Source organism: Cebus imitator, unplaced genomic scaffold (assembly GCF_001604975.1).
Source record: "Cebus imitator isolate Cc_AM_T3 unplaced genomic scaffold, Cebus_imitator-1.0 Scaffold314, whole genome shotgun sequence".
NCBI lineage: Eukaryota > Metazoa > Chordata > Mammalia > Primates > Cebidae > Cebus > Cebus imitator.
In genome coordinates, this window is record NW_016107629.1 from 1,371,428 (window position 1) to 1,398,861 (window position 27,434).

The 27,434-nt window shown below is 36.1% G+C and overlaps 1 protein-coding gene and 1 long non-coding RNA gene across 2 annotated transcripts in view; one reads left to right on the forward strand and one right to left on the reverse strand.

Moving 5' to 3' along the window:
* Positions 1-3,102: 3,102 nt before the first annotated feature.
* The window catches only part of PLPPR4 (phospholipid phosphatase related 4), a 50,135-nt gene continuing 25,803 nt past the window's right edge, over positions 3,103-27,434 (forward strand). The window contains exons 1-2 of the mRNA XM_017503757.2: positions 3,103-3,491; positions 24,956-25,141. Of these exons, the coding sequence (XP_017359246.1) occupies positions 3,414-3,491; positions 24,956-25,141 (264 nt within the window). The 5' untranslated portion in view covers positions 3,103-3,413. The remainder of the gene's footprint in view (positions 3,492-24,955; positions 25,142-27,434) is intronic.
* Positions 7,165-27,150, reverse strand: LOC108286140. The gene is made up of 3 exons (XR_001817820.1): positions 27,009-27,150; positions 24,890-24,896; positions 7,165-7,177 (listed from the first exon to the last, which is right to left on the reverse strand). It is a non-coding gene; the product is annotated as an uncharacterized LOC108286140 (long non-coding RNA).

The following is a 27,434-nucleotide window of genomic DNA, read 5'->3' on the forward strand; positions in this document are numbered from 1 at the left end:
TGGTTCAAACTTTTCTATTTATTTGTTCCATCTCTGAGTCCTGTCTACTGATTTTTTTTTTTTTTTTTTTTTTTACAAAAAAGGGAAACCATTTGCCCTGTTCACGTCGGTGCATTGTTTTGAGCATCAAAAGTTAAAGTAGGTAATATATATCAAATTGTTACCCCAATGTAAGACATTATCATTTGTTTAATATTTAAGGGAATCTTTAGCTTGATTGTTTTATGAAATGCTATATATTAGAAAAACAAAATTCAAAAGGAGAGAGAGAGAAGGAAGGAGAACTTGGCCTAATGAAAGGTAAAAGATTTACAGTAAGAATTGGCTTTGAATTCTGAAACATTTCCTTATCCTTGACAATGTGGGCTGGCCAATCTGGGCAGACTAGCTAGGGAGGAAAAAAAGGGTACCTTTCTGATGTTTCAACAATTTCCTCAATTGTTGAGATATGGTCAGCATATGGCTCTGATGTTTTATCACATATTTTCAGGTTTTTTGCTATTAAAATTAGGCAAGTATAAGTTTAGTCTTTTATTTCACCTCTTCTTAAATAAAAATACTGAGTTTCCAGGATGATAACGTACCTCTTTTATTATTATTATTATTATTATTATCATACTTTAGGTTCTGAGGTACATGTGTAGGACATGCAGGTTTGTTATGTAGGTATACATGTGCCATGATGGTTTGCTGCATCCATCACCCCATCATCTACATTAGGTATTTCTCCTAATGCTATCTCTCCCCTATCCCCTCCTCCCTGCTATCGCTCTCCTAGCCCCCCACCCCTCTACAGGACCCGGTGTGTGTTGAGCTCCCTATGTCCATGTGTTCTCATTGGATAGCATATCTCTTAAGTTAATAATGTCCTAGCTTATTTTTTACCTCACTAAAGACTATAAATTTTGTTGAGGTGTCAAGAAGGTTGTAAAAAGAAAGGCCTTCAGTTCCTCCCCACAACACAAAGTAATGTTGTTAGTAATGAAAAGTATAATTACTGGTTAATGTAATAGTTAAACAGAATTAGCCAGCACTTATTGAACATATAATATGTGAAAGAAACTATGCTGTATGATTATACATGCGTGACTTAATTTTATTGTTTTATTTATTTCTTCAACATATACTGACAACTTACTCTTTCCAGGTACACTTCTAGTTACCATAAAACATAATAATGAAAATGTGCTTGACCTTATGGAATTTACTAGTGGATGAGGCAGACAAGAGAGAAAAGGACAAAGAAACATATGATATACTGTCAAATGGTGGTAAGTTCTATGAAGGAAAATAAAATAGTATAAAAGAAAAAAGAGTGACAGTGGTCTGAGATTGTGATGTTACCTGGTGTGTAAAACACAACTTCCCTGGGGAGTTAAAATTTAAGCAGAGATATGAATTGAGTGATGGGTTAAGCCATGCAATTCTGGTGGAATAGAGTTCTCGGAAAAAGGAAGAGTAAGTACAAAGCTCCTGAGGCAGTGAGAGGCTAGGCTGGAATGGCCAGACCATCGAGGTGCAAAGTGATGTGAATGAGCTCCCAGAACCAGGCAGGGTTGCCAGGTAGCGCTTTAAAGAAGATACAGGAAGTTTGGACTTTCTGTTGAAGTGGCAGAGAGCTTTGGAGGGTTTGCGTAGAATAACACAATCGGGTTTACTTTTCCAAGGACCGTTCTGGCTTTTGTGTAGGGAATCATTCTTAGGTTGTGAGAATGGCAAGGGCAAAATCTGGTAGAACAGTTAGGAAGCTGTTAGGTTATGCCAGTCTTGGCAAGAGATGGCAGTCCTGTGTGTGGTAAGGAATGGGGGCACGTAGTCAGTTTGGGAAAAATATGTAGTTCTCTTCTGATTACTTCTATTTTCTAAGTGAAATAAGAGTAAATGTTATGAACTGAGAATGAGGAGATTTGAGAAGTGAGAAGCTCTGAATGGGAAAATGGCTGAACAGAAAAAATTCTAGAATTCTGGGGGAAATCCAGGACCTATTTGGAGTTGTGGTCATGAGCTGGATGGGAGACAGAATCATGCGGTTGTGTGTTTTTCTCCAGTTACTTTCGGTTGCTCTGGTAAGGGCAGAGAATTTGGTTCAACTAAGCTGGGATTTTTATCAGGTGAGTATGGCAAATTGGGAGGGGAAAACAAACAATTACACTACTAGACTTTGGAACCCACAGCTGGCAGAGGAAAGTGGGGGCAAGAGGTGGTGGTGGCAGTGAAATGTGTACATTATTAGATAGGATGGTCCCATATTGCCGAAGACCTAAAGGAGCAGCGACTGAAAAAGGGAAATGGATAAATGAGTTTGGAATTGGCCATCACATGATTGAAATGGAGACTTGAAGATACTGGAAATGGCCTAGGACATGTGATCACAAAAGTTGGTTATCTTTATTAGTATAATACCATGTCCTGTGCTTGCTGGGTGTTTTTCTGTTCTTCATCAACTTGATACACTGGTTGCCAAAATAATCACAAAATTGAGACTAGCCACGTATACTGCCAACAAGCGGAAGGACTTTAGATTATTAATATCTGAAGACATACTTCTTTTTACTATTATGAATGTAATACTGACATTGTTCTAGGGTTGTGACAGTGAGATTATAACATGCCCTAGCCTTTGGGCTCAATGAGAATGCCCATTACCTGTGCATTCACACATCTGCCTTTCTGGATGCAAGGAACCCACATCATTCCCTCACAACCAATAGTGTTTGTTAGTGAGTGCTTTGGTGTTTAAGGGAGCCAAGGAGTCTCCCCGGCAGAGAATCTCCTGTAGGAGCTGTCATTTCTGGTTAGCAACCAGCTCTCAGTGAGTGCCTACCGCGGCCTACTTTTCAGTATGATTTCATTTCGTGCAGGTAGGGTTATTTTTCTCGCTACGGGTCAGTGCACTGGAGCAGGGCTTCAGATCCTCAGCATTCTTGAATAGCATTCCTAGAGTGACCCAGGAGGCTTCCCAAGAGGGGAGTAGGTGGCTTAGCTCCTCAGCCTCGCTACTGCAGAAACCAGGAGTGCGTCCCCCTTTTCGGATTCTTGACGTCAAGCTCCGACAGCCCTGGAGCCTCGCAAGGGCGGTAGAGAGCTGAGGAGAGGGGGTGACATCGAGGGGAAGCCATTGCAGCAACAGCTTGGAGGAGGGAGCTGGACGTCGCCTCTCGCCAGGAAAACGGGGAGCAGGAGCCAGACTAGGGGAGGAAGAGGGCCGGCCGGCTCAGGGAATCGCTGAGCTGCTGCAAAAAGGGGCGGGGAGAAGGCGGGGGCGCTGCGTGCAGCGCGCTGGCTCCAGCGGTGGCCGCGGGGAATGTGACATCAGCGGCGCCGGGCGCTTGGGGCTGGAGGAGGCAGCTCGCCTCGGCTGCGCTTCGCACACCTCGCCCGGGGGAGGACGCAGACCGGGGCAGGCGGCAGGGATGTCGGCGAAGGAGAGGCCAAAGGGCAAAGTGATCAAGGACAGCGTCACCCTCCTGCCCTGCTTTTATTTCGTCGAGGTGAGTTGGCCCAGCGCCTTGGCATAATGCAGATCCTCTGGGCATCTCCTGAGCGAATTCAGGTCCCCGACAGCGTTGGAGGCGCAGAGATCGTGCCAGGGCGCGCTCCGCTGTCCCCAAATGCCCGACCCTCCCTCTTCCCCTAGATTTCACAGGAGCTCCCCGAAGGTGCCTGTGAATACCTGTCAGCCCGGGGTGATTACCACTAGAGGTGTCGCTGCTGGGCAGCCAGGGAAGAGATACCTGTGTGAGTGAGTGTGGTTTTAGTTCCTTGGCCCTCCTGTGTGTCTGTGTGCACAACGTCCGCCAGTGCCCCAGAGGGGCCATGATGCCCATATTTCGGGATTTGTGTCTTCAACCTGCCAAGTACGCGTCGAGAACTCTGTGTGCACACAGCTGTGCCTAGGGCATATGAGGGTTGACGGTGTTTACATAGCACAAATATTGTCCGTTGCTTTTATTACCCCTGTACCCCCAAATCCCTCTCCTGTTATGGTGTTCACATATGCTTCTAAAATTGGATCTGCATCTCTAAACATTAATCATCAATTTACTGGCCTCTTTCCACAGGGGAAAAAAATACATATTATGTATGTGTGTGTGTACATATCTATATATAATATTTTAAATCTATGACATCATCTGATTTTACATGATTTGTATCTGTGTATTTACTGTGCTGAGCAGGATGACAGTTAAGCAATTAAATGCAGATGTATTCATAATGAACCTCTAACTTACCAAAATGCAGTATTTGCGAGAGAAACAATTCATAGGAGGGTTATAAAGATTGACAGATACAGTGATTCCATGTACTGTACTCCATTGCATTAGGAAGACATTTTTAAGCAAGAGGTTTCTTAAATTACAGATAGAAAGGGGACGTATTGCATAGGTTTAGGGAATTTAGATGGTTTTAGGCATAAAACTATATTCTGTGTAGTTAGAGCCTGGGTTGCATAGAGAATTGTAAGACTGTTGCTGAATTATAAATATCCTTCTCTGGCCATCTTTTCAACCAAATATGGAGGTTTAGCCCTTCCAAGCACAAACAGTAGATTCTGTATGCAATCATTGCAAAGCTTATCTGTTTTGAGGAATAGTCATTGCCTTGAAATTGGGAAAAGAGACATTGTCAGACTCTTCTTATAGGTAACAATGTATTTAGAAGTTTTGTATAGGTGTCATAGTTTTTCAAATAATTTCAGTTTTAAGAAAGATATATGTGACTTGCATAAGTTTCAGAGAAATGATGGGTGGCCCCTTCATTCATGACCCATTGAAAAGAGACAAATTAAAAAGGACCTATGTATTTAAAATAATCAATTGATTCATTTATTGTCCTTTTCACAAGAGATTTTTGAGACCATGGCTTGGGTAATTTTTGATGAAAGACAATAAAGAGCTTTCTCTAGTAAAATGTGGACAGCAGAAGAGTCCGTGATGAAAAGGGTGAAGGAATGAAAGATGAGATACCTGCCTTCAAGTTCAATATATCAGACCACTTGTCGCATTGCTAGTTTTGTGCTATAGTGCTTTCATTTGTGTCTGAGTCAATGACATTTGTCTAGGAGAAATCAGTTAATGGTTGAGTTCCCTCTCCAGGAAGGAGCACACCTGAGGTCAGCAGGAAGCTGACTACATGTAGGTAGCAGCTATATGGCTTCAAGGAAAATGCCCTCATGAAAGAGGATGCGAACTAGAGAATCAAGGATGTGCGTTTACAGAATGTACATGCACACTTCTGAGGCACCTTTAACAGGAGTACATGTCCCTTAAGCAAGAATTTTAAAAGTAAAAGTGCCTCATAATACATTGGAATTGTGTGTTTAGGAATAGACATCTCATAATTGTCACTTCTTTCCCATGAGTGGAAATAGCCCAGATTCATTACTTTTACTTTGGCCCATTCACATACCCTCTATGAAATTTTTCAGCAGAGCATGCTATAGAACAATTACTTAAAGACAATTCATGGAGTTTAAATGAGCATTGATGGCACTGTGTCTGTTATCCACAGACTTCAAAGGCAGATCCATACAATTGGATTGCAAATTATCTTCCTGACAACCAAATGCATGACGAATCACTAAAGAGCTTCCAGAAAATGGGAGACTGCATTAGTATACCAATTATTTAAGGGTTTGACCAGATGCACTACCACGCTCCTTTGAAATGACTCATTTTGAAGCTGGTGACAATGCACTAAATTTACATCTCCTTTGTAGGATGAATAAACATAGCTTGAATTCGCATGTTAGTAAAATGCTCTAGAGTAATGACACTTTGCTTTACAGCATAGTTTTCCAAGACCTCAGAAGTTCAGATGGAAAAGTGAAGCATGAGTGAATCTCTTTCCATCACATATTAGCCTAAAGCACATATTTTTAGCCTTCTCTGTTACTTGAACTATAATTTAAGTAACAAGAAGAGGCTAACAAAACAGATCTCCGGAGAAAACAGTTTCTGGGTCTCAAGTCAGTGACGCCATGAGCAACTTATACTTTGTCTTTTTCAAAGAATTTAGGAATTTAAAATTACAAACTCATGAGAGATATGAGATATAAAGAAACTTTAATTGGGAAAATGAGGGAAGAGAAATTCGCTCAAGCCAGAAGGGGCTGAAATCAAGATGGACTGAGTTACATCAGGAAAATGGCAGCATGCTCTAGGGAAAACCTGGGCCATACAGACAGATTGATTGGTTCAAACACCACCTTTGCCAGGTACTACATGAATTGATCTAGCCAAGTTACTTCTCTCATCCTTTGTTTCTTCACATATAATAGAAATTAAATAATATAAATATAAATACACATGTATTCATACATAATAGAAATAATTATATGTCTTAGACTATAGAATATATTATGAGGTTAAAGATCAGGCCTGTGATATGGTAGGCGATCAAGATATGTTAGTTCCTTTCCTTTATAACTGTCATGACCTGAAATGGATTATTTCACTTATAGTTTGGATTTAAGGGATCAAGTACTGATAAGGTCTAGCTTGAGAGTTCTCATAGTTAAGAAGTCATCTTCTCCCCAGTTTCTAGAAATAGTTTGGGCTCCACAGGTTTCTTGAAATGAACCTGTATTAATTGATATAAATGGAGAGAGTGAAGTGCTATTTACAGTTTGTACAATAATAAAGACAAACATTTATAAAATACTTAATATGTACTAACAATAGGGTCAAATGCTTTACGTGCATCATGTCGTTCAATCTTCAAAATTTCTCTTTAATTAAGAGGCCATCATTATCTGTGTTTTGAAGAAGAAACTGAAACTCATAAAAGTTAGACAACTTGCCCAATTTTATAGAGAAAAGTTAGAGGCAGGGCTGGATATTAACTCAGAACTCATGCTCTTCACCACTGCAATAACAATCTCTGTCAACTTGTTGAAAGAACGCTCATATAGGCAAAGTTACTCTGTATGGTTTCTCACTGGTAAAAATAGGAAGGTGTAATAAGGCAAGGGCATGCTGTCAAAGGTGATACAGTTTTCTCTGGCAACAGATCAGCTTCCTCAGCTCAATTCCTCCTCCAGTGGGAGCCTCCAAGCACAAAGAGTTGGTAGACAGTGCATACTCTCCACATTAGCTCATCAGCTAGTGACTAGTGCCCCTCAACAAGGACCCTGGATAGAAGCAAGGAAGGAGTAAAGAGGAGTGTCAAAGTATCTCTAATTATATCCCCGAAGGCATTAGGCTGTGGTGTTCAGCCACTAAAACCAAGTAACCTTGTCCTTGTTCACCACCATACCTGATGTTAAAGCACACATTAATTTAAGAGATATAATTATTTTTTCTTACCTCTTTGGTTTATGCTGCTATTTGCTGATAAAGTGGTTTATGGTTGACAGTAATGTTGGACAGCATTTGAAAAACATTGTGATTTTTAGTTTAGCACCTCATTTTATGAGCAAGTTTCATAACTTAGTTTTATACTGTTCAGCCTGGGAAAACAAAGGTCAAGCAGTAAGAAGAACTCTCAGAGAAGCATACCCATACCCTATTAGGTTGAACAGAAAAGCAGGTAAAAAGGAATGTTCCACTAAAGAAAAGGTTTATCATGCTCTTAAAGTTTCTGAGTACTCTGCAAGAGATGGCTCTATCACTTACAGTGGCAGATGCAGCCAGCAGTGTACCTAGAATTAGCAAAAGGGTTTTCAAACTTAATAGCTCAATAGTATATGTGATAAGGCCAGTTGTCTGGGTGCTAGTGCATGCAAAGGATTACAGTGGTCCCTCTGGGGCTCAGGCTCACAATTTTGTTCTCATTAGTCATCCTGCTCAAAGATCAATGCACTATGTAGTATAAACAAGTGACAAATTACCTTTTTACACCTAAAAATAAATAAATTGTTAAAATATATGGGAAAGAGATTCTTTTTACTTAATCATTCTGCTACATGATGTAACATTTTTTATAACACATCTGTTGCTAACTTTATGAAGGCAGAAGACTTATGTTTGACCTATATGTAAATATATGTTTACAAGGCTACAGATACAGAAAAGAGTTTGAAATTGCCTGTTATGCATACAAGAAAACACACACAGACACATATGTATGCACACACCTGCACATAGCTATGTACAAATACATATGGAGTAAAAATATCATCTCTCTTTCCACTCAGCATAAAATTACAGTATCTGAAGCATTCCAATGCAGAATATTTTAAACTCAAAAAAGTAAGATTACTCAGAAAGTTTTCATTTTATTTTATTTATTTTCAGGCAGGGTCTCACTCTGTCACCCAGGTTGGAGTGCAGTGGCATGATCTCAGCTCACCGCAACCTCTGCCTCCCAGATTCAAGTGATCCTCCCACTTCAGCCCCCTGAGTACAGGCATGCACCACCACACCCAGCTAGAATTTATATTTTTTGGTAGAGACATGCTGCACAGGCTGGTTTTGAATTTCTGGGCTCAAGCAATCCTCCCGCCTGAGCCTCCCAAAGTGATGGATTACAGAGGTGAGCCACTGTGCCTGGCCTATTCAGAAAGCTTTCATTATTTTGAATGTGTACTCAGCAGTAGATACGTTGCAGGATTTTGCTAACAGAGTTAATTACTATAGGGTCAGTAATCAAACAATGCGTTCAGGAGTAGAAGCCATTGCTGCTACTCTGTTACCATCCTACCTAGAGAAGTTCAACAAGCCTTTGAGCAAAGTCACCTGGTTAGTTTGGTCTAAACACATTTTGACATTGTGGTGCCTTGGTAAAACCTTAACACAATTTTCATTTTCTTCCCATTGGAAAATATCCACAGATTCTTAATTGTAGCAAACATTAATTCACAAGATTTCTGTTCTATGTCATGATCTATGTAAAAATTATATAACTCATTTGATTTTATTGCTGAGAAGTATTGCTAGTTTTTTCCCTTTTACATAAATGTTAGCATCAGTACGAAATATAAAATCACGTTTCTGCATTGCATATACCAAAATAGTAGCTGTAGATTTTTCCTCTTCTCTAGATTGTATAGAAGGATAGGCTGCTCAAAGAAGTACTTCAAACTCTGCCAAATGAGATGAGTTGGCAAGTCTTTCCTCTTTCAAAGTCACAATGCATAAAGTCAGATGCAAAATAAAGTAAATAGAGAATAGATTCCTAAGTTTTAGAGATAGAGTTAAATGAGGACATTTCTGCAAATGCAAGTGTTGAACATTAGGGAATTCTTTTCTATTCCTAAACACCACCACGATCTTACTATTTCTTCATGGGAAAGTTACTTGGAATGTGATTCGTTCTACTTTTCTCTATTAGGAAATAATAAATACTTGGCTTGCAAATTTCAAGTATATCTTTAATAATAATAATGATAATAATCAGAGTAATAACAAAGAATAGTCCATTTCTAGTCTTCTTTATATGGCAGACCCTCTAGATACATTATTTTTAGTCCTGAGAACTACCCTACTGAGAAGGCATTGTTATCTTTATTTTTTGATTCAGAAATTATAGCTAAGAGAGCTACTGTCTTTACCAGGGACACATAGCAACTAAATGAAGAAGTCAGGATTTCAGAGCTTGTCCATCGTGCTCTTGCGTTATGACTACACCACACTGTCTCACACATGCTTCCATCAACAGTGCTAAACCTAGTGCTGAAGTAGAATGGAGAGCCCTGCCTCTGCTGTGAGTTGACTGGCTTGATGGTATCTGGATGCATGTATTTGAAACATGTCTGGTTGTGGCTCTATCAGAGTTGCGGAATAGAGTTTTTCTCTACATTCAGCTCTAAACTTCACTGTGTTAGTGCTATTTCCTAATTAATAGTAACTGGTTTAATTTCTGACATGACTTGAAGGCCCAGTGGCCCCTAAAAAGAAGCTTCCTTTGGACAAGCACAAATGGCTCCTGTGAGTCTTTGATGGACATTAATGAGGATCATTGTGTGGGGATTAGAGGGAAGACTTAGAACATAAATAGAGTTTTAGGAGCATAGAATATGTAGGTCTATTAAAATGTTAGAAAGAAAGAAAACAAGATAATAGAAACAGAGAGAGGTGAGTCCAAGCAGGATTAGAAGAAAAAGCATTAGAAAATTGAAGGTAGGCATGAATTGTGTGTGTGTGTGTAATGGAGATCCAATCTGTGAGCAAACCATGAGACCCCTTTAAACATTTGATTGTCTAAGCTGGCTTGTTAAATAAAGATTACCTGAGACACTATTATTGCTGTTTATGTTGGAAATGTATTACAAATATTACAGCAAACACATTTTCTCTAGCATATGTATATGGCATAGGACATTTCTCAAGCAACCTTTTTATTTAAAAGCTGGGGAAATGTCTTATAGAGTTTAAAAGTCTTATTACAGAGGTAAGTCTAATAAAATTATGGAATTTAAGAACATATGGCCTCACTGTTTCTTCTATCACATAAGAACATTTTTCCTTGAAAAGGTTAACTGAGTTAACCTGTAGACATACCAAGTGTGCCTGAAGTACCTAAGGACACTTTGGTTAATATCAGATCAGGAATAGAACCTAGGTCTCCTGATTCCTGTTCTAGTGCTTTTTCCTAATTACTACTATTTCTAGAATTACTTATATTAGAAAGCTTCCCTCTGGATTATAACATTTAAAATACAGGTCATTCTAATTCTACATGTGAACAAGTTGTGGTAGCTGTTTGTGCTAACTTCCAAACACATTTCATGACCACCTTGCATTAAACAACAAGTCAAAGCAATCATGAATGGATCTTCCACTTTTCCAAATTGTTAGGCTCTTTTAAAAGCATGGTAATAGCCAAAGATCAGAAAATTGGAAATGATTTTTTTCTCATTGTCTAAGTGCCCACTTGTAATTTTACAATTAATTACCTTGACATGAAGTCTGTAACACACAGTAAAGGAAAGTATAAACACAGGAAGGAGTAAAAATATAATTTATGTCATCATTCATGGAATAGCTTTGAATTTTCCCTCATACCTTAATGTAAAGTTTTCATACAAGACATTGCTCTGCCTCAAGGATTATTGAAAAGTTGAAGATTAAATCAATCTCTGAGATCTATATGAGTCCTCATATCTTAATTTTACTTATATTTATTTTATGATCTAGGAGCTACATATGGATTGTTTGGGATTTGAGATTTCAAAGAAAGGCATCACTGAAGCAAAGAACTTGCAATTTTAGTTTTCATAGAAAGTTATTTTACTTATATAAGGCACATATACCAGCAGACAAATTTTTTTGCCCATGGTAAAACAAAGTATTAGATATATGTTTTTTTACTTTGGTAAAATAATATAGTTTTTTTTAACTCGATCTACCAACTAGCCTTGTAATCTTGGGCAAGTAACTTATTTCCTCTAAGCCTAATTTTCCTCGTTTGAAAATGATGAAAGTATTATGTTCAGGTGAGAGTAATTATGACCCTTTAATCGTAAACAAATTATAAAATATGGCCAACAATTCTAAAGCAAAGTCAAGCCTGGTAAATGAATTTTCTTTTTTCCACTTACCAACACTCTCTCTCCCATCTTGTCGAAAGTAAACATTGTTGGTGGCTTTAGATGTTACATGATTCCCTGGAAAAGAGCAGGTTCTCCTCATTGTTTTTTACTGGTATCACTCATTCATGTATGTTTTATATAGTGTACATACAATGGTAGAGCAGTTTATTATAAGGTATAAATACATTAACAACAAACCTTTACTGGAATTCCTGCTCATTTTCATGGATAGAGGGACATATGCACACACTCACAAAATAGAGACCACTTTTTTTCAGTACCCTTACCTTGACCCAGTCAGTGGAGGGGAATTCTTATTTACTGAGCACCTTCTATACACAGCGCCCAGGTAACACTCTCCTGAAAGTCCCTACTCCAAGGTTGTTGGTAGGCCCATACTCTGTGAGCCACTGCCATTCTCATCTTTCCAGAGTTCTACAGTATTATATATAAACTTGTCAGCAGAAATGTCTGTCCAATGCAAATTAAATATCTTCCCTTGCCTCAACCTAACCATCTGTGAAATAAAGAATATTATGCTTTCTAAAAATGATGAATAAATTAGATTTAGTCTTTGGGAATGAGTCATCTCACTTAGGCTACTGTATGATTCACTGGAATCTTTTTTTTTTTTTTTAAGGCAGTTGGATACACCCTGAAGAATTAACAGGTTACTTATCCCTTGGGTGATGATCTGAAAATGCTTGTATTGTAGCAACTGAGATTTGAGTTAGAACATGGAGAACATCCAACTGTGAAGATTTAGACATAAGTAATGTCTTATTCATGGCAAAAACTTATAAAAAGGGTGGACAGCAATCTGTTGTAAACAATATACTATAGAGAGATGAACTTTTGAAAACTCTTCTGCTTTAAGACCTCATTTGGTTTCTAGCTTCCAGCTGAATTTGATGTATGTGGAGAAAAATTATTTGATGTTAGTATGTTTTTCAATATTTAAGTTTCAGACTAGTAGTTATTTCATAGATAATATTGGTTCTAGTAACTTTTAGATAGTTTGAGCAGGACATAATTAAGAAAAAATTCTTTTTATTTATTTTTAAACTCCAGCCTGTGGAACAATGAAAATAGCAGAGAGCAGATAGTCTCAATAAATCTGTGATGCATTAGTTGTTGTGTTAGTCAAGAAATCTAGCAGTTTAATTAATGAATATATGGAAATAGACCCTGGGCTGAACCTCAGCTTTGGCCTTGATCTTAGCCACATTATTCCCCGACTAACCTTGAAGGCTAGTGGTCCTTTCAGTCCTGTTCAGAAATAGGAGAAGAGATTGCTAAGACTTCAGTGCTCAGATGTGTGTTCCAATATGTCTAGGAAGGGCCAAGTGCAGTGCATCCTAGAAAATGCCTGCTCTACGGGACTACAAAACACTTTAAGAACTGCTCATTCCAAAGTCTCCACCCCACGAAACTCAACAGGCTCTGTTTCTTCCTCCACCACTACCCTTCACCTTCCTAAGATTCCAGAGGTTGAGGCAGCACAGTAGGGAGATGGGATGAAGTATCTAATATATTTTGACCCCAGGAATCACAAATGATCTATCCTCAGTTCCACATTCTTTCCAGGCCATGTTAAAAAATCACAGAGAGGACAGCAATTTACAATCTAGACAGAAGCTCTTTAGTGTGGAGACTGAGCCTGGGCAGTGAGGCAGGGCGAATTAACTCCCTCTCACAGTCTCTACTCTTGGTTCAAACCACTTACCTTCCCAGGTGATTGTGTTGGTCAAGCACCTAACAGCAGTTAGATTTATTTATTTAAGTATTTAGTAACAAAACGGGTTTCTTTGGCAGATGCACTTGTATGCCATGTTATATGCATTTGATTTATATATATTGTTCATCTGACTTTTGGATGCATTTTCCAGTGAAACATATAATGCAATACCACTTACTTTAATTAATTTAATCACATCATTAAGATGTTAGAAAATAAAATGGAGTTATTAATATCCCACATTAACAGCTCAGCTTCAATATCTCTTTTATGTGCACCAAGCCTTTTCAGAAATAAAACTTACATAACTAAGACCTTCAGCAGCACTGGAAAGTTTTAATTCTGAAGAAGGACTCCTAATGTGCATCTAACTGTGCATCTGTATATAGAGGAGAAGCCTAGAGGGAGAGAGAAGCTTGTGATATGCTATAGAATTCTAATTTCTGAAATTAGATGAGAAATTTCTTTTCTGAATAATTAATAGGTCAAATAAAATGTATCAGTCACATGGCAAATACTAAAAAGTATTTGTTAAATAAATTGTATAATTATAACAGAAAATATGAACTTTCATGTTTAAGTAAAATGGTTTAATAATAAAATTGATAACTTATTTTAATAAACATTGTAAAAACATAATTAATTTAGAAACACTGATTGCCTTTAATTCAATCATTCCTTTGTATATAACATTAAGATTACATGTCAATTTAGATCTCAAAATCAGAAATTTGCTTCTCTTATAACTCAGCTATAACTCAAATACAAGGGGACGTCTAAAAGTTCATAGATAAAATGGAATTAAAAGATAAAAATAAAAAGTATAAACTTTATTTCTCAACATAAGCTCTATCAAGTTTAAGACACTTTTATAAGCAATGATAAAAGCCATTTAGTCCATACCTAAAGAACTGATGGTCCTGGGAATTTGACCATGTCATTGCAGTCTTTTTTACATTAACAACTGAAGAAAAATGGGTGCCTATGAAAGATTTCTTAAGATTAGAAAACAGTCAGAATGAGCCAAATTAGGACTGTGAAGTGGATGCCTAATGATTTCCCACTGACACTCCCAAAAAATTGCCCTCGTTGGATGACAAGGATGAGCATTGGTGGAGAAGAACTCTCTAGAAAAGCTTTCCTGGGCATTTTTCTGCTAAAGCTTTGGCTAACTTTCTCCAAACACTCTCATAACAAACAGATGTTACTATTCTTTGGCCCTTCAGAAAGGGAACAAGCAAAATGCCTCGAGCATCCCAAAATGATGTTGCCATAACTTTTGCTCTTAACCAGTCTGGTTTTACTTGGGCAGGACCACTTTCCCATTTTGGTAGCCACTGTTTTGATTGTGCTTTGTTTTCAGGATCATACTAGTAAAATCAGGTCTCATCACTTGTTACGGTTCTTTGAAGAAATGCTTCAGTACTTTGATCCTACTTGTTTAAAAAATTCCATTGAAAGCTCTGCGCTTGTCTGCAGCCAATCTAGCCACATTTGCTTTGGCACCCATTGAGTGGAAAGTTTGCTAAACTTTAACATTTCATCAAAACTGTATAAGCTGAACCAAGTGAAAGGTCTATATTGTTGGATATTGTTTGTGCTCTTAATAGTCAGTCCTCTTCAATTAGGATACGAACAAGACAAATGTTTTTCTTGCAAATTGATGTAGATGATTTGATGTTGTGAAATTCATCGTCAACATCATCTTTTTCCACTGATTTCTTGTATTTATAAACCTTCTGTAAAGTATCAATGATTTTGCCTTTCTTCTACCAAAGCTTCATCATAAATTTGATGAATGTTCTTGCTTCAATTTTAGCAGAATTCATGTTGCTCTGACAGGTGATCTTTTTAAACTGATATCTTATCCGTCTTGGTGCTTCAAACTAGATCCTTTTCAGACATGTTATGAGTGAATGTGAACTCATTTTGATGCAAAAAATTGAAACCCATGCACAGTATTTTCATAATATACATGCTCCATGACTTTTGAAGATCGCTCATGGAGAAGTTTTAGTTAGGCCACATTTGCCTGACATTATTAAAGTGGCCTTTTCCCCCCAAACTCTTGTTTTGTTTGCACTATGTCTTTCCTTTGTCAGATAATGTGAACAGCTATCTGCTTTCTCTTGATGAATAAAACAATCCCACTAAGAGTGAAAACACTATTTAATCTAAGTATATTAAGATCTTACCTTTTTTAGAGGACATCAAGAATATGTACAATATCACACACTATAGACATTGTAGAGTAGCATTAAGAATATATAAAGAGAGATATTCTCATTTCTTTATTTTTGTTTTTTCTCAATGTCTTTGGAAAGCCATAGGTCCATAATAGAAGCTTCTGGGAAGAGGTAATATGTACAATAATCACAAACATGAACTGGAAAGCCAGATTTCTTGAGTTTGTAATCCAGCTAAAAAGCTGTATAACCTTATACAAATCATGGAATCTTACATGATAACCCTGTACAAATCATGTAATCTCAATTCCCTCATCTGTAAGATGGCAGTAATAATAGTACCGTCATCAAAAAGGTGTTGTGAAGATTGCATTAATTCAAACATATAAAGTACTTTAAATGGTACCTGTCAAATATTAGTAGCATTAAATTACTACTATTACCCAAATTTGTAATGTCCACTGTATGTTACAAGGGAAGAGAAATTATAGCTGGGAGAAAGGATTTAAAAGCAATTACTTTTAACAATTAAAATATAGATCCTTAGCCTCAGGTCTTAGTCTCTAATTTGGTTTAAAGAATAAAACGCTTACCAAGACAATGCACATACATACTTCAGTGTCTAATTATGTAAGAAGAACAAATCTTCACTACCTGAGGTTAAGGCTGGTGATTACAAAACCTACTACCCAAGCCGAATGCTAGGTCAATGTTCAGGTAATAAAACAACCATTTATCATTATTTTTGACTTTACTGTTAGATCATAGAGTGATTGTAACAGGTCCTTTTAGAGCTGTAAAGATACAGTTTCATATTCAGGTATAAAAACATAGAACAGATTTTTCCCAATCTAGTACATATATTAGAAAAGGTAGCTGTTCTCTATTAGTTGTAATTTCTATGGAGGATCCAATTTAAGTTTCTTGTATTTTTTAATCCTAAAAATTATTAAAAATCTATAAATTCAAAATAGAAAGCATTTTATTGTGGTAGAAGTAAATGAAGATCTTTTAAATGGGGGATATTTTCTTAACCATACTGCAAGAACATCTCAACATTTGGCAACTCTCTTCAAATCATTCACATATGTATTAGTTCATTGTGCACTGAGGATGTGTCCTGACTAGGTGTTCTCGGTGTACAATAAAGGGATAAAGAGATAAATAATACAATTTGTCTGCTCTCAAGGATCCTGTTGTTGAATAGGAGAGGAATAACCACCATCCAATATGATAATTGCTGTGATCCAGGCATTCATCAGGATATTGCTGTACAGTCAGAGAAAGTGATCCAAAGGAAGCACTAAAAGCAGGAAAACATCTGGAACCTTAAGTGTGCATAATTTCTGATACTTTGCATTCAAAATCATTCACTAGGGAAGACAAAAGTGAAAAAACAAGCAGATCATATCCAAAATATAATTAAAAGCTCTTAAGATATTCCCAAAACCAAAATAATACAAATGACTTCAAAGAAACTGCACAAGGGAGAACCTTCAAGACCTGAGGGCACCACATCAGTGAGACTGTGATTTCAAAGTGCCTGCCACCCCTTTGCTGTTGTTGCCATTGAAACCCCTTGACACGTGCCATCTCTCGCCTTGTGTCCTTTAAACTGGCAATCTCATTGAAGCTTGGGGCTATCCTTTCCTGAAAAGCACTAGACTAGTGCCAGATGGTGACATGTGGTAGAATGGCAGCAGGGTACATGGCGGTGCATGCTTCCAGGAATTTAGCAGACCAGGCTTCAATTACTGGCCTTAAAAGCTAGGCAGGCTATTTTACTTATCTGGGGCATGGTCCTTTTCTTAAATTTATCTTGAGAATCCCAAGGAGGTTATAAGAATTAAATCAGATAATTAGGAGGAAACGTCTAAATAAAAACTCAGTAAATGTCCTTTGCTTTTTAGGTCTGAGTACATACCTAATAAATTCTACTGAAACTGAGAGGAGTTCTAGAAAAGATAGATCTCAGATTGAAACAAAGCAATTTTTATGTTTGAGTGATAAGGAATAAGTGAGCAGAGAACATGTTTAAAATAAGAATTAAGAGAAACAGAATGGCCTTTTTCGAACTGCACCATTCCCCTAAGACACCCTCTCTCCACGTGGGAATTGCAGCTATCTTAACAGTATGAAGGAAGAAAGCTAGTTGAGTTCCATGAGCAAAGAATTTTGAGCATGTTTCCCAACATAGACATCTGGGTAGGAATCTGGGTGTTCCCACTTGGGGGTTTTGTGGCTGTTGCACCAATTGTGTAACCTATTTCTGCCTGTTTTCCCATTTGTAATTTGGAGATACTGATAGACACTTTATACAGTGTGGATTGATTGTAGTAATCTTTTAAACTTAACTAGTATCTGGCACCTAAATCCTCAACACATGCTGTGTATTTCTCAGAAATTGTCTATGTGTTTTGTTTTCTTAATCATAATTTCCTAATTTCTTTCAATTAAATTCAGTGAATATTTACTGGACACCTAAAACATTCAAAGCACTGAGTGAATTGCAAAGGTATCACTTTTGAATACTTGATCTTAGGGCAAGAGCTGGTAATATGTAAATAAATTTAAGCAAAGCCAGACTGACAGGTCCTTCAATAAATTTATATATGAAGTATGTGAGATGGAGCCTTCAATTCTGAGTGGAGTGCATGGGGAAGATTTCAGGGAGAAAAAAAATTATATTGTCTCAACCCGAAAAGATAAGTGCAATTTTTATGAGAAATAAACGTGGAACTGTAATGTGAAGCAGAGACCAGAACATGTCTTTTTGAAATATAAATATAATGGGAACATGGGCTGTCTTTCTGGTTTGGAGAGTAGAGAGTAGGTGGAAAGCAAAATTAACCAAGAAAGGCAGATGAAGGCCATATTATAAAAAGTCATAAATATCATTCTAAAAAATTTGCACTTTATTTTGTTATTAGTGGGGCACCATTAAATGTGTGATGAGGTGTGAATTCTGGGAAAATTGGCTTGGAAGCATTGTGGAGGATGAAACAAATTATGAGGAGAATGCAGATTTTTTTTTAAGCCATAATGTTTTATATAAGGCTGTGACAGTGTGAAAGAAATGAGAGAAAAAATTCTTAATCCATGACAGAACATGGAGCATTTCAGTATTAGATGGCAATGTAAAAAGGCTCTCATTTCACTGATAACAAATGAAGCCCAGAAAGGTTAAGTGACTTCCCAAATCCCAAAACCTGGTAGAGTAAATGAGGGGAGAAAATGGATTCTCCTGGTTCTAATGCCAGCACTGGTTTTCCTCAATCACACTGCCCTGTTTCAATTTGTATCTATTCATGTCCTACAAGCCACATCTGTTTTATGTGTAGAAATTAGTTTAGATTTCTAGACCTTGAGTAATGTTACAGACTCATTCTGACCAATTCTTTCCCTTAATGACACTTCAAATGTTAGTATGTTTTCATAATCTGTATTTTTGAAGTTCTTTGCAGCCAATCTGAATATGCCATACTTAGAGTGAAGATAGTTTTATATGCTGTAAAGCCTAGTATTATGTTATTATTATCATCAATATTTGAAGAAAGTACTAATTTGTATTAGTTACAAGGCAAAAATACTACAGAATACCACTAAAGTCCCTTACCACATGTGTGTTGACCTGTGACAACCTTCTTCATGGCTACAGGTTTTAACATAATTGCCTTGCTCTGCTAGTGTTTTTCCCAGTTTGAATTGAGTTTTAATATATTGTATTAATGTTTCAAATTTTATATTTTATATGATTTGGGGGTATTTACCAAGTTGGTTCCAAGCCTCTCATTTTAAATGTGTTATTAATATTAAAATCTTCCTTTTTCTCTTAGACTAGCTCTTGCATATGATTGGCATGAATATGCACAATTATTTTCTTTGATTTTGTGACATTACTTATGTCAAAACTAAAATAATTTAACTTTCAAATCTCTTATGCTAGTGTTGTTCTCCAAAAGTGAGGATATTGTACCAATAATTTGCAGCTTTATGCCTCCAGCCTTGGCCTCTCCTGTTAGCTCCAAAGCGACATCTTGTTTTAATAACTAAGAGACATATCCGTTTTAATATTTTCAGAACAGAATCTTCTATTCTTCCCATCCAAACTTCTCCCTATCCCCGGGAATGGCTCCACTGGCCTAATTGCTCAAACCCTATCTTTGAGATCAATATTTATTGTTTTATCTTATTCACTGATCAAGCCATAAACAAGTTCTGTCATATCTATTGCCAAAACTATATCAACAATCTACAAATTTATTTGTATCTCCAGTACTAAACTCTAGAACATGCTGCCTCATCTTTCTTGGATTTCTGCCATTGCCATGCATCCACTAGAAGGTAAGCTCTGTGAGTTTTCTCTGTTTGGTTTACTGCCACATTCCTTACACTTAGAGAAGTACCTGGTGCCTACTAGGTATTCAATAAATATTTGTTGAGTTTTTAAAAGCTTTCTAAATTTTTACCCTATTCCTATTTTTGGTCCACTGTGACCATTCTCAATCCAACAACAAGTGATCTTTGTAAAAGACATTTCAAATCATATTACACCTCTGCTTGAACTATCCAGAGGGTTTCTGATCCTACTTTAAATAAAATTCTAACTTCCTCCTTGGACTTCAGTCTCTGCAAAGTTTGGTCCCAAATCTACCTCTCTGACTTCAGTTTGTATCATTCCTCCACTTGGTTATGCTTTTTACCTGGTTTTAATATGGTTGGTTCTTTCTTGCCCTTTCAAGTCTCTGCTTAAATGGCACCTATTTAGGTAGGTCTTCCTACCTAAATAGGAATTCAGGCACTTAATTACACAGCCTTCTTGTTTATAGTATGTGTTCTTTCTGATATATATTATATCTTATATATATTATATATTTTAGTATAAATCTGATATAATGTATATCTGACACAATATGTATCTCTGATATAATACATAATACCAGATATAATATATATCTGATATATATTTTTTACCTGCCTTCCTCAACTAGAATGAAATATTCATGGGAACAAAGATTTTGTTTTATCACAACTGTATTCCCAGGACCTAGAACAAGGCCTGGGGCTGACAGGCTCTCAAAGATATTTGTTGAATGAGTAAGTGGATGAGCCACCAATAGCATATATATATTAATTGGCCCTTTGTGACTATGGTTTCAACAAGTTCAAGAGGATCTTATAGGATTCTGAATTAATGATGGCTATGAGGAAGGCAAAGAATGGAACTGATCTGTATTGCCCTAGGATAAGAGCAAAGTGAACTCTCCCCAATGAAAAGTAAAGCTTGTCCTTATTATAATCATGCTAAAAGCAAGTAAGCTATCTGATCTAGATAAAATGTCATGATAGATTTCATAAAATGTTGCACTAAAATTGATATATAATCTAGATTTGTCTTTTTAAAGTTAGCATTGGAAAAATCAATATTATCTAGCAAATGTGGTCTTTTGAAACACTTTGCTTTTGTTTGCCCTGTTCTCTAAAACAGTTACAATTTTTCTTCTTAAAAATTGCTCCATTATTTTCACTCACAAGTTCCTTAGCAGATGGTAATTATAAGAATCAATCTTTTCTTTTTGAAAACTGCTTTCCTAATCCTCAGGTAATTTCCCTCCTCTCTATTGCTGCATAAAAATAGCTTGGTTACACTTTTTTGGTTCACTTTTTTGGGGGCTATATCATGACTAGAGAATAAAATTTGTAGTGCTTGCTGTATAGACTTTAAAAAAATCTCTTTAAATCTCATTTTCAAAATCCCATTTTCAATGCAATCAAAACAAGTCTGTGTAATTTTATTATGTGCATATCAATTCTATATGTATTCCAAAATTGGCACATACCATCTGTTAAATTTCTTACACTGAAAAAAAATCTGTTATTGCGCATTTCAGAAGATAAAAAAAAAACAAAACTCTGAAGACAGTTATGTTAGAAATAAGCATTGTCATTTAATTCATTACGTTGGGTACTAAAGTATGGGAATACCATGCATAAAATTACTTATTTCCAAAATATAATGAATATGATGAAGATTTTATACAAATAACTCTTTATTAAAAACAAAATGATGCAAGGAACAGAGTAAAAGGTGCTTTTTGTAAAAAAAGAGAGAAATAAACATTAAAAAGAAAAAATGATTCTTATTTTGAAAACAAATGAAGGTCTTAAAACATGCTTCTATAGAAATATAGAAGATACTAATATATATATGGAAAATGATATAATTGGAAAAAGTTTCAGTTTCAGAAAGACTATTGGCTGAAAGGACTAATGCATAATATTAATGACAAATTACTTTAATTCATTTGTTAATGTAGCATATATGTATATATAGAGGTATGTGCATGTATATTTGGAAGTCACAATAATGTATATTAGTGGCAACATAGAAATCAGTACAATTAGGCCGCTGCCTTAAGGAGACTTTAGTTTGGGAAGCAATGCAAAAGACTAGACCTAATTTATAGGAGATAAAAAAGAGCAGTGGGTAAACATTTCCTAAAAAGAAGTACTAGGGAATTAAGACTGAGGAAATCACTCTTAAAAGGTATTATCAAGTAAAGCTTCATGAGAAAAGTGACATTTGATGAATATATTATTGTTATTATTTATAACAATGACAATACTTAATAACATTTATAAACTGTTTATTCCAGATATTGTGGACTTTGGAACTAGAATTCATAGATTCAAAATCCACATCTGTCACTTACTATCAGTAACTGCTTATCCACCTGCAAAATAAGGATATTGATAGCAACTGTCTTATGTCACATTAGAAAGTTTTAAGTTAAATGAATTTAAAAGGTATGAGTCAAATTAATTAAAATTCATAAAACAGAAAATTGGCATATAGTAAGCACTATGTGAAGTTTTTGTTAAATTGATACTTAAATATATTTATATGGATTTAAGTGGAAATTTCAATAATGTGCATGCACCATGAAGTGCTGATTTATTGGTCAAGACTGAAAGCTACTATTCCTGTGCCATAAGAGAGGGAAGTGGTGAGGAGGAAAGGTGAGATATTTGAAGTGACCAAATAATAGTCGATAAGAAAAAAATAAATGTTTTTTATATACTTTTTGTTCTCTGCAAAGTGTCCATCCGAAAAACAGAAAGATAATGCCAGATTAATCACTACGTATTTCTATTTTTTCCAATAAACCATATTATTTCCTCATTACGAAAAAGTCCTCTTGGGAATAGAAGGCATAATGTTGTCTTCTAAAAATAAAAAATAATTATTTTTTAAAACTAAATCAGAAATCATGGGTAGTTAACATTGTCTTTATCAAAAAAATTGGCTATTTGCATAAATAAATATTATATCCTCCAAAGGAACAAAGCCTTAAACTAAGCAATTCTTTGAGTGCTATATAAGTGCTATATGTCCACATTTTCAGATTCCAGCATGTCTGGCATTAGGTTAAGCATTTGTGATATTTTCTGTTTAGCACATTATTGAAATTTCCACTTACATCCATATAAATACATTTAAGTATTAAACAGGTCTCTCACTAAGCTTACACTCCTTGATGGCCGAGTCTATCTCTTGTTTAATATATTGTATCTAGTACCTACATAGTGCCTGGCACATCATAGGTTGAATGAGTAAATAATTGAACCCAAAAAGAGTACACAAAGCCTAGAAAGTACACTGTGCCTAGTTTAGGGAAACTAAAGAGATGACACCCAGTGAAGTTAGGATTTTCAGAAAAACAATGAATAATTTTTAATGTAAGTATCTCTCAAATATTGCATGGGGTATACTTACACTAAAAATTATTCATTGCTATCTGAAATTCTGATTTCACTGGGTAACCTGTATTTTTATTAGCTAAATCTGGTAACTCTAGTTATTGTAATAAATTAAGGTTTACTCGTTTATTCATTTAGTTAGTTATCAACAAGTAGTGATTGCTTCCTTAAATTATTAAATGATGTATTCCCTGCCTACCAAGTGCCAGGACTTATAAATAACACTGGCAGACGCTCACTTCGTAAAGCACTTATTTCAGTGGGAGACTGGGAGAGACAAAAAATAAATAAGTATTAAATTGGCAAGATAATTTCAGTTAATGATAAGTGCCATGAAAAAATACCAAGCAGGATAATAAAGCAGAGCATGATGGATGGATCAAGAGCTACCTTGAGTAGAGAGTGCAGGAAGGCATCATTAAACAGTAAAAAGAATCCAGTATGTAAAGAGCCAGAAAAAGAGCACAAAAGGAAGAAGAAATAGTAAGTGCAAAGGACCCTGGGCAGAAATGAATTTGACTATCACAGAAAAAGAAGAGAAACCCATTGGATTGCAGTGGGCAGGGGGCTAAGGTATAGCGAAAATGTGGTACAAGAAGAATCAAAAGCCAAAGCATGAAGAAACTTGCATTGCATGGGATGGCATTTGGATTTTATTCAAGTTGCATAGGAACCACTACAGTGATTCAGATAGGGAGTGATGCAATCTGAAATATTTTTGGTGGTGGTTGTTGTTTAGTTTGTTTTTATTTTCTTTATTTCTTCTAAAAAAAAAAAAAGAGGATACATGTACAGAACATGCAGGTTTGTTACATAAGTATACGTGTGCCATGGTGGTTTGCTGCATCTATTGACCTGTCTCCAAGTTCCCTCCCTCAACCCCCACTCTGCAACAGGCCCTGGTGTGTGCTGTTCCACTCTCTGTGCCCATGTGTTCTCAATATTCAACTCCCAGTTATGAATGAGAACATGTGGTGTTTGCTTTTCTGTTCCTGTGTTAGTTTGCTGAAGATGATGGCTTCCAGCTTCATCCATACCCCTTTAAAGGACATGTTCTCACTCCTTTTTATGCCTGCATAGTATTCCATGGTGTATATGTACCACATTTTCTATCCAGCCTATCATTGATGGGCATTTGGGTTAGTTCCATGTGTTTGCTATTGTAAATAATGCTGCAATAAACGTACATGTGCATGTGTCTTTATAGTAGAATGATTTCTATTCCTTTGGGTATATATCCAGTAATGGGATAGCTGGATCAAATGGTATTTCTGGTTCTAGATCCTTGAGGAATCGCCACACTGTCTTCCACAATGGTTGAATTAATTTACATTCCCACCAACAGTGTAAAAGCGTTCCTATTTCTCCACAGCCTCACCAGCATCTATTGTTCCCTTACTTTTTAACAGTAACAATTCTGACTGGCATGAAGTGGTATCTCACTGTGGTTTTTATTTGCGTTTTTCTGATTATCAGTGATGTTGACCCATCTAATCTGAAATACTTTTACAAGACCCCTTGGAATGCTGTGGGAAAATGGATGAGTACAGTGGGAGGGTAGGAGTGGATGTGTAGCACCAGTTACAAAGTTGGGGTTGACAGAGACTCATAACAGGCTATAACTAAGGTGGGTGAATTGGAATCCATGTTGAAGGCAGAAGCAATAGTACTTACGAATAATTCTTAACTCTGGAATCAGAGAGGAATAGTTAAAGAAGGAGAGAAAGCCACTTGTTTTCTAGGTATGGCCTGTATATCAGGTAGAATAAATTGATCTTCTTTGTCCTTCATTCCTAGTTGCCTATATTGGCATCATCGGTGGTTAGCCTCTATTTCCTCGAACTCACGGATGTCTTCAAACCTGTACACTCTGGATTTAGCTGCTATGACCGGAGTCTTAGCATGCCATACATTGAACCAACCCAGGAGGCAATTCCATTCCTCATGTTGCTTAGCTTGGCTTTTGCTGGACCTGCAATTACGGTAAGAACTATCCCCCAAATTGTGTTTATCAGTCCTAGGAAGCCAAAATAAATGGGTTCAAAGCAAGCAAAAGGTGAACTCTAAATCTTGAGTCAAAATCATGTCTTTGAGATACTTTGATAGCATCATGTGGAAGTTAACAGAATAACATTATTGGCATTAAAAGCTAAACATTATATGATTTGAAAAATGATTGATTCCTAGTGTTTATTTGTATAAAACAATATGAAAAGTTTTGTAACTGTATATTCCTCTTTGAATGGCTAATATGACATTTCTGATACACTACCTAATTAACTGACTTTACATGTGTTTATTTGGTATCTGAAGCCTGAAAAATTGGGGAGGAGAAATTACAGAGCCAACAGACTTGCTTCCAAAAGTGCGTTTGCTATCACTTAGAGATTCATTTTTAAATAGATTATTGCTATTGATTATGAGTACTGAGCATGAATAATTATAGATATCAAAACTCATTCCAGCCATGCATGCACACATACACATACACACAGACACACTCAAAGAATAAAATGTTTTATATTCAAAGAAGGCATTTGTATTTATAATATGCCCATAAATTCAAAATAGCTAGAATAGACTAATTTAATGTTCCTAGCATAAAGATAAATATATATGATAATGAGTATCCTAATTACTCTGACATAATATTTACATATTATATGAATATATCAAATTATCAGCTATACCCTGAAAAGATGTACATCTATCATGTATCAATAAAAAATCTAAAATAAATAATTACATAAATAAAATATGTACATAAAGAAATGCTCTAATGTACTAGAACTGAATTCAAAACCTAGTTGTTTTTAATGTGTTAAAATACATTGTGAACAACACAATTTTAGATAAATCTATTAATAAATAAGACTGGCCAACCCTTTTCACCACTACTTTTGGCCCAGAAATACTACCTAAGGGGATAAGAAACATGTTTCAAGGGAAATGATATTGACTTCTATGGTGAAAAAATCTTGTTTTGCTTTTAGCATGTTCGTGAATGTCAAAGAAAATGGCTGTTAACTTAAAAGCTTTATTTGAATGCAATTTTTACCAGACATTCCAATGAATTGGTTTATTCAGGTTTAGTACAGCAGCAATTTAAGAAGATTTTCTACAAAGATCTTCTAAACTCTATACTTTTATATAGCTATGGATTTTTAAAATTCCCTAATATTAAATAATCATAACATGCTGTTTACACTATAAATACATAGTGTATAAAATATTCTCAGAAGACAAAATGGAAACAATTTTCATAGAACTTTTTAATGTTTAAAAGGTTTTAAAATACTTTATAAGTTAATCAGTTATTCTACAGTGACTGTTAGATTATTAGAACTATTAATGATGTACTTGGAAGAAGCTGAGACTCTGAGACGAATTAAACACTCTTGAAGTGCAATATTGCTCAGAATAACAGCATTTTCCTGTCATTTGCTAAAGTTTTAACAACAACAACAAAAAAAAACATACTATGCAGTCATTTTACCAGGGCAGAAAAACAGAACTAAAGACAAAAGGGACATGATTATCTCAACAGAAGCAGAAATGGCTTTTTATAAAGTTCAAAATCCCTTTATGTTAAAAGCTCTCAATAAACTAGATATTGAGGGAACATACTTCAAAATAATAACAGCCATGTATGACAAACCCAAACATCATACTGAATGGGCAAAAGCTTGAAACATTCCCCATTGAAAACCAGCACAAGACAAAAATACCCTCTCTCACCACTCCTATTCAACCAAGTATTAGAAATTCTGCTACAGCAACCAGGCAAGAGACAGAAATAAAAGGCATTCAAAAAGGAAGAGAAGAAGTAAGACTATTCCTGACTAGTCACCAGAAGACATGATCCTATGTGTAGAGAACTCCATTGTTTCAGTCCAAAGCTTCTTAAGCTGATAAGCAACTTCAACAAAGTCTCAGGATACAAAATTATTGTGCAAAAATCACTAGCAATCCTATACTCCAACAACAGTCAAGCTGAGAGCCAGGCAGCAAAAGAATTCCCATTCACAACTGCCACAAAAAGAATGAAAACCTAAGAATACAGCTAACAGGGGAAGTGAAAGATCTCTACAAAAAGAGCTACAAATTACTGCTTAAATAAATCAGAGATGACACAAGCAAATGGAAGAGCATTCCATGCTCATGGATAGAAAGAATCAATATCATGAAAATGGCCATACTGCCCAAAGCAATTTATAGATTCGATGCTATTCCCATTGAATTACCAATGACATTCTTCATAGAACTAGAAGACACT